This window comes from Moschus berezovskii, chromosome 10 (assembly GCF_049115385.1).
Source record: "Moschus berezovskii isolate FMDL1 chromosome 10, NW_MosBer_1.0, whole genome shotgun sequence".
NCBI lineage: Eukaryota > Metazoa > Chordata > Mammalia > Artiodactyla > Moschidae > Moschus > Moschus berezovskii.
This window is the reverse complement of record NC_142469.1, coordinates 48470314-48487131: the sequence shown is the minus strand read 5'-3', so window position 1 is coordinate 48487131 and position 16818 is coordinate 48470314. Positions and strand designations below refer to the sequence as shown.

At 38.0% G+C, this 16818-nt stretch overlaps 1 protein-coding gene across 2 annotated transcripts in view; it reads right to left on the bottom strand.

Annotated features, from left to right (window-relative positions):
- Positions 1-16818, bottom strand: part of PDSS2 (decaprenyl diphosphate synthase subunit 2) — a 286538-nt gene that overhangs the window by 43003 nt on the left and 226717 nt on the right. For both annotated transcript variants that reach the window (XM_055433579.2, XM_055433580.2), the window contains 2 exons: positions 15161-15334; positions 14048-14179 (listed from right to left, as the gene is read on the bottom strand). In XM_055433579.2, coding sequence (XP_055289554.2) covers positions 14048-14179; positions 15161-15334 — 306 coding nt within the window. The remainder of the gene's footprint in view (positions 1-14047; positions 14180-15160; positions 15335-16818) is intronic.

Sequence of the window (16818 nt, the reverse complement as noted above, 5' to 3'; positions counted from 1 at the left end):
TTCCAGTCTTGTAAAGACCATTTCATCCTTGACTGCTTTAGCTTGTACATAAAAGTATCATTTATTTTATAAAATACTGTAAATAATTAGATCTTTATAGGTATATATTTTCAGTTGCTATGTGAGTTAATATCCATGTGTGCCAGACACACACCTGAAAGTACACTCTGATAGAAAAAAATTTTTTTTTCCACAAAAAGCTTTTAGAGCTTATAAAATACAGCAAATTATAAAAAAAAATGCACATGGTTAATCCCCTACATAAATAACATCTTATTGAATGTTACCAATTGTTTCTGCTTATAAAACAGCTAATTTGGGAAGGGCCACAGTTTGTTTCATCTGACGGTGCTCATTCATTCAATACTTGCTCCCTGTGTACCTGATGGGTGTTAGATATTGCTCTGCCACTGGAGACACAGCAAGGAACAGAACAAATAAATATCTCTTCCTCTAGGGGGTTGCATAATCTTGTTTTCACATACAATCTCCCTCTAGAACTTAAGCTCCATGAGAATATACACATTTTCTCTCCTGATCATGACAGTATTCCACATCTAGATCAGTGCCTATAGGCGATCTATAGATAGGAGATGGTCAGTATCTGGTGAAAAGAGTGAATAAATGGATAAATGCTTTTTCTTAATAAGTGCTGGTTATATACTGTTTATTCAGGAGACTTACAGAGCAAAGTTCATATCATTCCTAGTTCTAGGAAATCTGGGTGTTTAGATTCAGTCAGTATGCAGTTAATGGGGAGTCAATACCTAGTGTCTTAAAAATAATTTTTACTCATGTTGAACAGTACAGTATTTTGATTTTATTAATCAACTTCTATTTAGAAGTAAGCTGAAGATGGGAATCTATAAAAAATAAATTCAAGAAATTTGTGAAACTCAACAAAAGAACAGAGAAAAACAATCTACCAAGCTTCTCATAGATGCAGTGGTTTAGAGTCTCAACCTTGATAACAGTAACTGAAAAGAAAAGAGCCTGAATGGAGGTCATGAGACCTCGGATTTCAAACGCGCACCTCCAAACCTCAGGTGGTAAGTAGGCCCTGTCTATGGAGGGAAACTGGTGGCCTAAGCTCTTAACTGTGACCACATTAAGAGGCACCGTGACCTCCTGGGAAACGGATATGCTGGGAGCCAGAAAATATGGTTTCAAGTCCATAATAGGATAGCACCTCAAGAAATTTTAAATTTTTACATGGATCTTCATTTTCTTATTTGTAAAATAAGCGTACTGGGTCAGACCAGGTGTTCCCAAGTACTGGCCTGGCTCTATCAGAATCACCTAGGCAGCCTGTTGAAAATGCAGGTCCTTACTACCCTAGCCCTGAATTCTGAGTCATTTGAGGGTCACTGATGATGGACAGGGAGGCCTGGCGTGCTGTGATTCATGGGGTCGCAAAGAGTCGGACATGACTGAGCAACTGAACTGAACTGAACTGATGTGGACTATGCCTAACATCCTGCTTCTGTATACATCAGGGTTTATTTCAAAGGCTAAAAAGAGAACAACTATATAAACTCTGTAAGTCTCAAGGAGAATGGAGTGCTGTAACTTTATCCCCCCCTCTTTTTGACATCTGCCACTTACCATGTATATTTCTAGCAGAGCAAGATATTAAAATAACTTTCTCACTGGGGCCCAAAATAGGCTGATATAAAATAAATGCCGACTGTATTTCAACAGCCGGCAGTCCTGAACCTCTTCCTGCCACACTGTTCATCTCCAGAAGCCACTGTAAATTCTGCCACGCACGCCAATTCCCTGAGGGCTTCATTACTTGGGTCTTTAAAAGGGATTCACTCATCCTTTGGCTCCTGGAGGTGTGCTTCTTGTCAATCCAGGTCATGAGCAAAGAAAGTAATTTTTCCTGGTCTTTAGCAGTTCACAGAGAATGTGTGGTTTGAACCTTGTTTTATCTTAAAAAAAAAATGTGAAAACAGACAAGTTGTGTGCCAGTACTCATGACACGGAAGGCATCCTCTGACAGCTACAGTGAGCGCTGCAAAACAATATTCCACACCAGAGAAAACAAAGCCAGTGCTCTGATTGAGAGGATGCACAGAGGGATTAATTCCAAAACGTTTATATACCAGCCTCTGCAGATCAAAGGCAGATAGATTCCCTGTTGGTAAGTAATGGATGTACAATGTGGTCTTTTACTTTAAGAAACAAATGCTTTTTTATAAGTCAGGTAACAAAGAAGGATTGGATGATATAAATGAACTGCTTCCAGTTTCTAACTACTATTATCTGGACTTGAAAACTGGATATGGAGAAACCTTTTTCTAAAAGCAGAAAAATAATATTCCTCAGCAGGGAGTGCAGAAATTGCTAGAGACGGATCCCCTCTATTTATCATGTTATTCTTCCCCAATGCTACCAGTAATGTTTTAGAATTACAATTTAAAAAATAAGATTCTTATCTTAAACCCATAAAGAACACCCATTTGCTCTCCAACTCGACTGGTTAGTTGCTAATATACTGCCATCTTTGTTTTCTCTCTAAATGATCATTTGCTTACTATATGGGATTAAGTTATAGACATAACGATGTCTCATTTCTAAACATGTCCCTCAGCATTTATCTCATAAGAACAACATTTTCTCCTACACAATTACAAACCCATGACCACATCTAATAATTTTCACATTTATTATATTTAATATAATTTCCATATTCAAAATTTCAAGTCCAACCAATGGAGTCCTTTAGAGGTATGTTTATCCCAATCCAAGATCAAGTTAAAAATCATACATTCCCTTTGGATGTCATAGCTTTTTAATCTCTTCTCATCTACAACAGTCTCCACACCACCACCTTTTCTGTCTTTTATAATATGTCATTTTAAAAAGGAATCCATGTTAGTTGCCCTGCAGAATATCCCTTACCCTGGACTTGTTTTCACATGATTAGATTCAGGTGAAGATAGTTTTGAAAGACAGCTACATAGATGATGTTGTACACTTCTCCATTACATTAGGAGTCATACAGTATCAGCTGTCTTATTATTGGTGAGACTAAGCTTGTTCACTTTTCCCCTTTGTCTTCAATAAGTAATCTGTAAGGGTGCTTTGAGTCCCTGTGACTATTTGGTTCCCTTACAAACTATTCATCCAATTGTTTTAACCAATCACTAATGATTCTTGTTTGAATAAAAGATTACATTGATGGCTGCAAAAATAAAAAAGATAATAATGATATTTTAAAGGTCTGCTTTGGTACTGCCAGAAATATCACTGACTCCTTTAGAGAAAAGGAATTTCAGGTCTTACTGAAAACAAATTCGCTTTGCATTTGCATTGGTATGAAGATGTATAATTCAGTATGTATATAGTAAGATCTATTGGTGGACAGAGGAAGGGAGGAAGGATATCTCATCCCAGAATGGTTTGGGTACAATGTATGAGGATTTCAAAAGGTAACAAATCAGACATCTACTAGATCTGTCAGCCCCCATGTTGAAGCAGTCAGCTAGATGAGTTTGGTTTGGGAGGGGAAGCAATCTTGCTGGGCTCTCCAGTTATGAATCTGGAAAGGTGTCAGAATATAAAGGAACAGGGCAGCCCTTCTCTTTGCTATCTTGACCATTCTTACCCAATATTAATAATAAGAAAGCACAGAAGGCATCTGCAAGGAAGTGAACATCCTTCAGAACTGGACTGCGTAGGTACCTGATTTTACCATCCCTTTCCAGAGAAAGTTATCTTTTGGAGGCAAATGTCAATGTCCATGGAATTAACTTTCTTGTATTCTCTTCCTTCCTCTTCAGTGTAAGCAAAAGAAATACACAGATGAGGAAGGTTATGGTACCCCACTGGGGCTTCCCAGGTACCTGCTTGCCAATGCAGATAGACATAACAGACGCAGGTTGACATAACAGACACAGGTTGGATTCCTGGGTTGGGAAGATCCCCTGGAGGAGGAAATAGCAACCCACTCCAGTATTCTTGCCTGGAGAATCCCATGGACAGAGAATTGTGATAAGCTAAAGTCTGCAGGGTTGCAAAGAGTCAGACCCGACTGCAGTGACATAACACATGGTACCCCATTAAAAAAGAGCAGAGGCTTTTATTACCTACATGATAAATCTTTCTCTGTTCAGAAGTCCTGTTATCGCTTTTAAGCCATTTTTCTTACCATGCTTCTTGGAATCCAGAAGAGATGTGAAATATAAAATTACAGTTTGACTAAGAAGAAAAAAAAATCTACCTGGATCTCAGAAAGGCCACGAGCAAGGAAATGAGGCTGACAGAACTGAGTTGCTTCCTCCAGTAGCTATGTCCCAAGGTGATGGCCAGGTCCCAAGGTGATGTTCACCAACCCTGATGGTGTACTCCAAGCTCACCATGACAAAAACCAAACTTATACCAATGTTCCCACTTAACTTCCCTATTTTTATTAATGGCACAATTCTTCCTGGTATCCAAGTTCTATATCCTGGTTTTGGCCTCTGAACACCCCTTAGTAGTATACATCTGCCAGCTTCATCCTGTCATATCAGTTTTCAGATCCAATACATTTCCTCTCTAAAGTGAATTTTACAACTAACCTTGTAACTTTTCCATTTTCATTGCCAACACTCTGATTAGGACTTTTCCCCTGCACTTATCAACAGATTCCCCACAACTCTGACTACAGTATCTATAGTATCTTCTTGCTCTTCTGATTCTACATAATGTAGTTAGATACAACCCTCTAAAACACATTTCAAACCTTGACATTACCTGGCTCAAAAATGTTCAGTTTCTGCTCCATGACTTCTTAATCAAGTTCATTTTCTACAAACATTCCAAAGTCTTATTTTTTCAGTTGGGGCAAAATTCACATCACGAAAAATTCACCATTTTACTCAATGACATTTAGGACATTCACAATATTGTGCAACCATTACCACTATCCAGTTCCAGAACATTTTTGTCATGCTGGAATACGTATCAATACTTCATTCCTTTTAATGGCTAAATAATAATCCACTGTATGAATACATTATCCATTCATCATTCAATGGGCACTGAGTCACTTCCATTTTTTGGCTATTGCTACACCCTGCTTATTTAACTTATATGCAGAGTACATCATGAGGAACGCTGGGCTGGAAGAAGCACAAGCTGGAATCAAGATTGCCAGGAGAAATATCAATAACCTCAGATATGCAGATGACACCACCCTTATGGCAGAAAGTGAAGAGGAACTCAAAGGCCTCTTGATGAAAGTGAAAGAGGAGAGTGAAAAGGTTGGCTTGAAGCTCAACATTCAGAAAACAAAGATCATGGCATCTGGTCCCATCACTTCATGGGAAATAGATGGGGAAACAGTGGAAACTGTGTCAGACTTTATTTTTTTGGGCTCCAAAATCACTTCAGATGCTGACTGCAGCCATGAAATTAAAAGACGCTTGATCCTTGGAAGGAAAGTTATGACCAGCCTAGATAGCATATTAAAAAGAACAGACATTACTTTGCCTACCAAGGTCCGTCTAGTCAAGGCAATGGTTTTTCCCATGGTCATGTATGGATGTGAGTTGGACTGTGAAGAAAGCTGAGCACCGAAGAATTGATGCTTTTGAACTGTGGTGCTGGAGAAGACTCTTGAGAGTCCCTTGGACTGCAAGGAAATCCAACCAGTCCATTCTAAAAGAGATCAATCCTGGGTGTTCATTGGAAGGACTTAGGCTGAAGCTGAAACTCCAATACTTTGGCCACCTCATGCGAGGAGTTGACTCACTGGAAAAGAGTCGGATGCTGGGAGGGATTGGGGGTAGGAGGAGACAGGGACGGCAGAGAATGAGATGGCTGGATGGCATCACCGACTCGATGGACATGAGTTTGAGTGCACTCCGGGAGTTGGTGATGGACAGGGAGGCCTGGCGTGCTGTGGTTCATGGGGTCGCAAAGAGTCGGACACGACTGAGCGACTGAACTGAATTGAACTGAATACATGTTTTTGTTTGAACCAGAGTCTTTAAATATAGTCATTATGTACTATTTTGGCAATTCTTCATCTATCTCTATACTGCCCTATGTTTTTTGTCTTCCATCCAACTTATGTTTTTTTCCCCTTTGAATACATGGCATGCTTGCCCATCTGCAGCTGTTCTTCATGGCTTCTGTTGTGTAGGAAGCCCTCACTCCCATCTTCATTGTCAAGCTTTTCTTCAAGGACTATCTCAGATATCACTTACTTTACAAACCCTTTCTTGACCTTTTCAACCAGATTCAAACTCTCTTTCCTCTGAGCTGCCCAAATGGCATCAATTACAGTATTCCTTACATTTGTGCTTCTCTTAACAAGGCCACAGACAACCTTCAGACAACTTACTGCTGTATCTCCTATATTCAAGCACTTTGTTTCCTTAAGCGCATCAGAAAACCTTAAGAAGTATTTTAATTTAGGAGATAGTTAGAGCCATTTCATAGTCTTTGTGGTCTCCTTTCAAACGCCTATACTCTACATGGTAGAGGATGTTGTCAGTGTTATTCCTTTTGAAACTACTAAAAAATAACATAAATAATTAGAAAAATATCATATGGCATTAATGAGGACTCTCTGAATGTGTACCTTCTCTTTTGTTTAAGAATATACATGTGTTATGTTTGTGCACACCGGCCTTTTCTAGCAATTTTTTTCTGAATGTTTTATTTTTTGAATAAAAAGCTAGGGACAAGTAGGATAGCTAGGGACAAGTGAGTTATAGTTTAGTACTGGTAGTATGTATTCTCTTAAGGCATTTTGTGGATGGCTATGACAGTGTCAGAATGTCACAAACCTAAGTGACATTTCAGTACTTTCAGACACAGCCAAGAAAAAAATTATCATAATTCTTATTTCTTGTTGTAATGGCAGCAGGAAACTAGAAGGATCATTAAAAATAAAGCATGCTGACCTGCAATAGCCCCTGGACTCCTTGAGAGAGTCAGAGCTCTGTGGTTCTCTGAAAGAGTCTAACTTTCTTTTATTAGGAATCAAAATGATAGCTGAGTAATGACTTCACTTCCCTAGGCTGAATCACCCATTCACTATCAGTATTTCTACCTGATCATTATTTTTCAGCAGCTACAAATTTAAATTTAAAATTAAGGTAGGGAGGGATCTGTAGAATTTAGTATGGAGACATTGCTCAACAAATATCTTTCAGCTGTTTCTGATCTGGTTTCAGGCTCTAAACTGCCTCTTATAGAAGTGCATAGTGTGTGTACTGCGGGTGCAATGGGAGTGCTGTCCAATCCTAAGACTAGGGGAGAAGGGGGAAGTTGGACAGAGTGCTATGAAAAATTTCAGATGTGCTCTGCTTCTTGGCTTTGCAGTGATGTTGAATGGGCACTAAGGGTATGTAATCCCCTCTTCCCTTCCTTGTCTAGTCATTAATTCTCCCTCTCCCTAAGCAGGAAATTGAAAAGGTAGATGGCACTCAAACCTACCTGAGCAGAGCAGGGAAATAATTTTATATGTGACAATAAGAAATCATAATTGTCTTTCATCACTGGGAGCAAGATGTTTCTATTTCTCAAAGGAGTCAAAGGTAGTATTTAGCTTCTAATAGATTAATATTTTTTCTTACAACGCATCTCTTGATTAAGAGTTTTTTAAAAAAGAAATTTCTTAGATTTGAGAGCTGAAAGGGACCTTAGAAATGATCTAATTCAATGCCATCATTTTACAAAAAAATAATAAAAAAGATGTTAAAGAAAGTGATTAAGGTAAACAGATGCTGCTGCTGCTAAGTCAGTTCAGCTGTGTCTGACTCTGTGTGACCCCATAGATGGCAGCCCACCAGGCTGCCCCGTCCCTGGGATTCTCCAGGCAAGAACACTGGAGTGGGTTGCCATTTCCTTCTCCAATGCATGAAAGGGAAAAGTGAAAGTGAAGTCGCTCAGTCATGTCCAACTCTTAGCGACCCCATGGACCGCAGCCTACCAGGCTCCTCCGTCCATGGGATTTTTCAGGCAAGAGTACTAGAGTGGGGTGCCATCACCTTCTCTGAAACAGATATTAGCAGAGCCCAAACCAGAATCTAGGTCTCCCAAATCCTGGTCCTCTATGGGCCATTTCTGTTAATACCACCTTGACTATTTCTATTTAACAAAACAAGCTGCCACCAGTTTTGTCCCCAGAAGACTACACCACACACACTTTTTGACTCACTGGAAAAGACTCTGATGCTGGGAAGGATTGGGGGCGGGAGGAGAAGGGGACGACAGAGAATGAGATGGCTGGATGGCATCACCGACTCGATGGACATGAGTTTGAGTGAACTCCGGGAGTTGGTGATGGACAGGGAGGCCTGGCTGTGATTCATGGGGTTGCAAAGAGTTGGACACGACTGAGCGACTGAACTGAACTGAACTGAACTGAATGGATGACTGGGGCTTCCCAGGTGGCACTAGTGCTAAAGAACCCATCTGCCAATGCAGGAGACATAAGGGACACAGGTTTGATCCCTGGGTCTGGAAGATCCCTTGGAGGAGGGTGTGGTAACCCCCTCCAGTATTCTTGCCTGGAGAATCCCATAGACAGAGGAGTCTGGAGGGCTACCATCCATAGGGTCCACAAAGAGTTGGACACGACTGAAGCGACTTAGCACACACGCACAATTGGATGACTACTCCAAGTGAGTCATTATGCAAGTACCATTGGTAATTCAAAAGTAAATTCACTGTTATCCTTAAGAATCTTACAATAAAATTCAAAACCTGGGGGAAGAAAGTATCATAAAAATGCAGAGAAGAAAAATATCACAGGAAGTTAGAAAGAGAGCACTGGAAGTAATTTCAGGATTAATAAGCAGCCTCCTTGAGATTGAGGATAGAATGTCCCTCTCAAGTGTTAGGCAAACTGTGTTCCCTAACTCTGACTAGGGGATATGCACAGAGCAAGATCATTATTGCAGACAGCTTTGTATAAACATGAATATAATTTAGAAAATTAAAATAAACTCAAGTAAGGAGTTTTTTAACCTGAAGAATGTTGCTCCTTGCATGACAGAAACTAACTTCTTACATTTCTTATTTGCTTCAGATGAATTCATCTTTTTTTCTTCTGTGACCCTGTTCATGACTCAGACATGTAGATATAAGAAGGGGCTAAAGGCCCTGAGGTGAGGAATAAATTGCTAGTTTTTCCTGAAGGATGAGGATTTAGAGATGATCACAGGAGACCTAGGTTGATGGACATAACCCTGTTTGCTTATGGGTTTCATTTCAGCAGAGTTTACTGACCTCTGGACAAGAGTCCAGAAGTTAATTTACTAGAGTTAATGCCTAGATGGTGGTTTAGTTGCTAAGTTGTGTCTGACTCTTGCAACCTCACGGATGCAGTCTGCCAGGCACCTCTATCCATGGGATTCTCCAGGTGAGAATACTGGAGTGGGTTGCCATTTCCTTCTCCAGAGGATCTTCCTGACCCAGGAATCGAACCCAGGTCTCCTGCATTGCAGGAAGATTCTTTACCAACTAAGCTATGAGGGAAGTTACCTGAGTTAATGCCTAAGGCATAGGCTAGTTGGAAAGGATATCTCTTTTAACTGAAAATCAAGTTGAAGATAATTTGGGGATATTTCACCAGCTGTTTAGGAAATCCTGGACTCTCATGGAGTCTGTATTTACAACTTTGTAAGCTTGTAACTAAGAGTTAAATATGTCCCTTTTCTGTGAAGCTTCTTTAAAATTCTTATCTGTGTTACTCATATATATATTATATATGTGAATAGCCAACTGAGACTTCATAGCCTTCATTTAACATATTTAGCTGGATCTTTTCAACCAAAGTATATAAATCTGCAATGTATTCTAATGTAACCCAATTAGAGTTACTAACGCCATCTGTATATATATTTTTGGTTCAGCTGTAAAAAAGCACACAAATACAATCCTTGTAATACAATATTCAATAGTTGTATAATGTTTCTTTGACTACATTTAACTTTTTTCTGTTTTCAAGTGGATCAATTTTCATTTTCTTCCTTTTATAATTAGTATCTTACTACATATTTTAATACATAAATCTTTGCCCACATCTCTGATATTTTTCCTGGGATACATTATTAGAAGTGCAATTACTATAGCAAAGTATATAAAATCTTAAACTAAAGGTTTAAAAATAAAAACAAACCTATGTATAGTAATTAAAGACTTGAATAGCGCAAGGCTTCTAACAAAATACCCTAGCATGCTTCAGACCTTGTCTGTCTCATCTGTCCTCTCTTTGGTTACTTCTCCTATCTTCAAGTACTGTTCTTTCTTGATTTTTAAGTTTTAGACATTATCTATTGATCCTATTATGATAACAGGAATAATTACATTTCTTATATGACCAAACATATTCCTTTCCCTTACCCTCTCCTCAGTGATTGTATTTTTTGGTTTAAATTAGTATTTGGTATTCCCATTTTTATGCTATATAAATATTATTCTCTAAGCCATGTAAGGAGAAGGAAATGGCAACCCACTCTAGTGTTCTTGCCTGGAGAATCCCAGGGACGGGGGAGCCTGGTGGGCTGCCATCTATGGGGTCACACAGAGTCGGACACGACTGAAGTGACTTAGCAGCAGTAGCAGCAAGCCATGTAAAGTATTATGATTACATTTCCTTTCTTATACATTAAAATTTTTTCACTATAGCTAAAAATCGCCTCATTTAATTTCACATGTTTAATGTGGCTGTTTAAAGAAGTGGACCCCAAATTGATTGAAATTGTGTTACTAGTGATAGATGAGGTACACAGGTGCCTCCCCTTGATTCCGGGTGGGCTTGTGATTATTTTCAAAGGAGACCATGAAAATGAGAGGTTATACCATAAAAGAAAATGCAGCTTCTGCCTTGTTTGCTGGAAGGAACGCTCTGTGTTTGGAGTTCTGAGGTGGCAAGTAAGTAGTCTGACTACTCTGAGGCTGCCATTTTGTGAGAAGCCAAGCTAAGCTGGGGGAGGGGCATGTATGATACTTGGGTTGGTAAGAAACCTCGTTTTCTTGACAGCCCAGCCCAAGTGCCAGATGTGACTAGAGCCTCCAGATGATTCCAGTCTCCAGCATCACTGAATCACCTCCAGCTTCTGAGTCTTTCTGCCTGAGGCCCCAGACATCATGGCGCAGTCATCCCCTCTGTGCACTATCCAAATTCCATCCATGAACATAATACAATGATTATTATTATTATTATATTTTTTTGGCCAGGCCGTGCAGCATGTGGGATCTTAGTTCCCTAACCAGAGATCAACCCCACACCCCTTGCATTGGAAGCTCAGAGTCTTAACCACTGGACCACCAGGGAAGTCCCCTAAAATGGCTATTTTAAGCAGTTAAGTTTTGGGGTAATGTGTCAGGCAACAGTACAGTAACTAGTACACTTAGTTTCTATGTTCCTGTCATTAACAGTTCCTAAATTCTCAATACGGCCAAGCACATTAGGGGATCATCAGTTCCATGTTTTCCTTAGAGATATTTCTTCTGGAGATCTCTGTCCTCTTGTTCCAATGTGGCTTGGATAAGAGATAGTATAGCATGTTACTGTATTTCAGGATATGGTCCTGAGTTTGCATACTGGCTCCATCACTTGCCGGTGCTGTGTGACTGTGCTCAAGTTAATCTCTCTTTGCCTCAGGTTTCTCATTAGAACAGTGGGTGGCACACAGGAAGTGCTCTTATTGTTGGCATTCTTCTTTCTTGTTGTTTATTACTCTTCCTTTCACAGTGTCCTGGGAATTCCTAGCACTTCACACCTACGGCTGATGCCCTAGTTCCTAAACTCCATGCCTTCTTCTTTCTTGGTTACTCCCTTGATAGAATATATAACCAGTTCCCTAAAAAAAAAATATGCTTAGGAGGTTTTTTGAAATGCTGTTTTAAGTTGTCTTTATTTAATATCACATTTGCTAGTACGACTGGCATAAAATTCTAAGTTGGAAACAATTTCTCTTTGAATGTTGAAGTTATTACTTCATTGCCTTGAAGCTTTCAGTGTCAACACTAAGGCAATACTAACTCTTGATCCTTTGTACACTGGTATTTCTTTTTCTCTCTGGAGGTAATAGGATCTCTTCTTGATCCCCACTGTTTCACAATTTGATAATGACAGTACTTGGTGTTGGTCTTTTAAAATTCATAATTTTGAGTACCATTTCAATTTGGAGACACCTTCAGGTCCCTCAATTCTTAGAATTTTTCTTTTAATTCTTTGTTAATTTTTTCATCTCTATTTTCAGTTTTCTCTTTCTGGGACTCATCATAGATGCAAGATCTTTCATTTGTTCCTCTAATTTTCTTTTCTATTTTTCTATTGTATTTTTAGTCAGTTTTCTGGGGATTTTCTTATTTATTTATTCTATTCTTCTGATTTTTTTTTAATCTACTTTCATATTTTTATACTTTATAATTCTCATTTCTTTTTTTTGAATTGTCCCATTTTACATACCACCTGTTCCTTTTATTTTAAATGATTTTATTTATTTCTTTATTTTTGGCTGTGCTGGGTGTTCATTGCTGTGAAGGCTTTTCTCTAGTTGCAGCAAGCAGGGGCTACTCTCAAGTTGCCACACATGGGCTTCTCAGTGCAGTGGCTTCTCTTGCTGTGGAGCACAGGCTCTAGAGCACACGGGCTTCAGCAGTTGCGGCATGCGGGCTTCAGCAGTTGCGGCATGCGGGCTCAGCAGTTGCAGTTCCCAGGCTCCAGAGCACAGGCTCATAGTTGTGGCCCCTGGGCTTAGTTGCTCTGTGGCATGTGGGATCTTCCTGGATCAGGGATTGAACCTGTGTCTCCTGCACTGGCAGCCAGATTCTTTACCACTGAGCCACCAGGAAAGCTCACCATATCACTTGTTCTTATTTCTTGGATTTATTATCTTATCTCACTGAATATATTGATTACAGTACATTTGAATTTTTTTTCCTTTTTATTTTTTTAAATCAGTTAGCTTTTGACTCATTCTTTCACGGCAGAGGCTGCTCTGAAATGCCCAAGGGTCCTTTATTAGCTATTCTACTTCAGTTGGATATTTCTGTGCCCTTGGACACTCTGAGGCTTGTCAACGGTTGGACCTCACTGTAAAGCAGCTGGTCAGGGACAGGCATGTTTACTGAGGGAGCCCCAAATATTCACATCTGCAGGGCTTTTCCTCTGAATTTGACAGTTTCCCCAGAAAGAAATCCTCTCATTTTCTACCTGGTGAATATGAGGAATTTTAAGCTGGCTGTTGGCATTTTGAGATCTATTACAGAGGAGAGGTGGGAGAGGGAAAATCCTATTTTTCTAAAAGCAGGTATCTCTGCTCCCTCTGCTTTAAGTATGTTATCTACCTCCACCTCAACTGTGCCTGGTTCCCAGGTTAATCTGTGTCTCAGATTAACCCAGTCAATTAGAACCACCAAGTTAAATAAATTCCATGAAGCTCTGGATAAAAGGCCAAGAACTTTTTAATCCAGAGTTTCTGGATTAAAAAAAATCCAAAAAAGTTTCCTCTCATCTTCCATACCTTCTCTCTCCCACAAAAAAGTAGAAAATTTACCCAGTTCAAGTCCCTAACTCCTCCTACTTAACTATACTTTTGTTTTTTCTTTCTTCTTTGATAATGCCTCAGAACTTGAGTATTCAGGGTCCAAGTTTGTTTTAAAATAACCCAATGAGCTGACAGACGGAGCTCCTGGAATTTTGCAGCTTGTGCTAGAGTCTACAGATGGGAAATTGCCGTCAGTTAAAGGGTGGTGCTATTACCATAGCCCAATTTTTGAAAGCCTTTAGGAAAAAAAATCATCTGAGTTAATTAGCATTCACCACAGGCACTAGTTTTGTATTACAGTATCCTATAAACTCAAATAACAAGAAAATACAGTATTTAGTCTCTAACTTTTAAATAACATTTAACTCTCAATAAGTGTACATTATAAAGGAAGAATTTTACCTGTTACATGAGTAAGCTCTTATATGACTGATCTATATGCTCTATATGACTATTGCTCTTAGATCATCATAAAATATGAGCTATGTTTTAAAATTAACTAAATACTATTGGTATCTAAAATAAAAGCAATTTCATTTTACCTCTCTGATCTGCTTTATCCACAAATCTCTTCCAAGAAACTCCTGGTGTAAGACTACAGGAGCTGAGTTTAGATTAAAAGTCAAGGAGTCACTGGTCTTTTCTTTAATAAAAGGCTGGAGATCAGAATTTATCTAGAAAGATTAGTCAAAGAGTTAAATTAGTAAATGCATATACATTGGCATGTTTCAATCATATTCAGAAAGCACCAGTTATAGAGTGAAAAATAAAGCTTAAGGAACAGTTTTTAGATGTACTGTAATAAGCAAAAGAATAGCTCATATGATTAACAGTAATCTTAAAAAAAATTGTAAACAGTTTTTCCCTAACATATTCCTTTTTTATTTAAATTTATTTTCCTTTTTAAGTTTAAGCTAAGAATTTAGAAATTATATTAATATATTAATAAACTAATCAATGATTTAATAAAGTACATAAAACTCATCTGGAAATATTACATATTTCTGTACATATTTCCCCCTTTTTATGAGCTATTTAAGCAGAAATGGAATTTAAAATAACATACATAGACATAACAATAATCTTGAGACATTTTTAAAAATTTATTTTTAATTGGAGGATAACTGCTTTTCAGTGTGTGGTTTCTGCTGCACAATGTGAATGGGGCACAAATATACTTATATCCCCTCTCTCTTCAACTTCCCTCCCTTAAGACATTTTATATTTCAGTTATTGGAATTAAAGCTTTCAATTTTACTCCATATATTTCTAAATTTCATTAACTTTCCACAATATGTTTTACATAGGAACTATACAGAAACTGTAATAAAAACCCAAATATTCTTGCATTTTGTTACTAGCAACATTATATTTTATTTAATAATTTGCAACAATTCTTTTAAGAACCTTACGGGTGGTAAGAAAAGACAAACATCTCAAATATGGCTTAAGTAAGCTCCAGCTTTCTATCAAAATTATGCAGTACTCACTAATCATACTGTTTATATTACATAATAATCACCATGAACAATAGATTTTATGTACTCAATAAACAGTTTCTGATATATAAAAGCAGTTTATTAAATGATAAAAGGCTTCTTGTGTATCATTTTAGCTATTTAAATACTGAAGAAACAGAAAGGGTGTGCAAATACCTTATGACTCATAGCCATGTGCTTCCCATACTGAAATGCCATATCCTGAACCTCAGCATCATGCTTTGCTAATTCCATTGCTGCTTGGCAGCTCTTTGCTAGTAAGGCACCATGGGAGAGAAAAGTCTGCTCCTTCCAAGTCGATATTCCAATATCATCTGTGATACGATTTTCCTAAAAAAATGCAACAAAAGCCAAGATGAAAAAGATTTTAGGAGTATATTTAAGTGTTTCGATTTTTGAAGAACAAGTGTTAAGAAATGAACTATTGGGACGTCCCTAGTGATCCAGTGGCTAGGACTCTGTGCTCCCAATGCAGGGGACTGAGGTTCTATCACTGGTCAGGGAAATAGATCCCACATGCCCCAACCAAGAGTCTGCACGTTGCAACTAAGGATCCTATGAGTCGCAACTAAGACCCGGCACGGTCAAATAATAATTTCTTTTTTTAAAAAAAGAAATGAACTATTTAAAACACTCAGGTTATCATAAGACAGAACTAAAGGATGTTGACTCTTACCTCCACCTGAAGGGAACTAAGGAGGTGGGAACTTTTTTTAGGGTAATTGAGAAAAATGAAAGAAATGTTGAAGCAAATTTTACTTTGAACTAAGGAATTTCTATTAAAATATACTTTAGGGGAATTTCCTGGCAGTCCAGTGGTTAGGACTCTGTGCTTCCAGTGCTGGGGACTCAGGACAGATCCCTGGTCAGAAAACTAAGGTTCCACAAGCTACATGGCAAAAACAAACAAAACAAATTTTTAAAATGATATAAAAAGTATATATCTGTAGATCTCTATCTCTATATATATACACTTACAGGATAAGGCAAAAATATTAATAGAAGCTTAAACCTTCAAACTAACTCTTTATTTGTATCAGTTCTTAATTAAGTGCTAGTATTCCAAGATACAATAATCCTATTGTCTTTAACTTATGTTAAAATGTCAAGGGCATAATGAAGGAACTGCATTCTCTTAAAACCAGCTAGACAGAAAAATCAGAGAGGAGGTACCCATTATTATAATGGAGTATTATTAAATCACACTATTCAACAAAGTTTATTCCCATAAGAAGAAAAATGGTATAAGGGAAGATATAATTTGTAGTTTATTTAATTTCATCTTTTTACATTACAAAAATTACAGTAGTGTCTTTAAATAAGCATACACAAACCTACTGACTCTAGACCAGTGATGTCAAACAAAAATACAATGTATACCTCATATGCAATTAAAAAGTTGCTAGTAGCTACATTAAAAAAGTGAAAACAAACACGTGGCATTAATCTTAATGACATTTTATCTCCTAATATATCTAAAATATTACTAAAACAGAATCAATATTAATAATCATATACAATCATAACTATTAAAATATTTTATATTATTTTTTATACTGTTTTCAAAATCAGTATTTTCCACTTACAGCATATCACCAGTGACATTTGGAGTACTCAACAGGTACAAGGAATTGGTGGCTATCCTAGTGGACAGCTCTACTTTAGGCAGTGAGCTCCCTGAGGAGAAGAATGATGAAGCCATATGTAGAACAAAGCTCATTTCACAGTGTTTCTTTGAAACCTCAAACTAACTAGAAAGCATCCATTAATCCAGAAAGATTAATGAACCTAAACAGTTTACTTCCCGCTGCTCA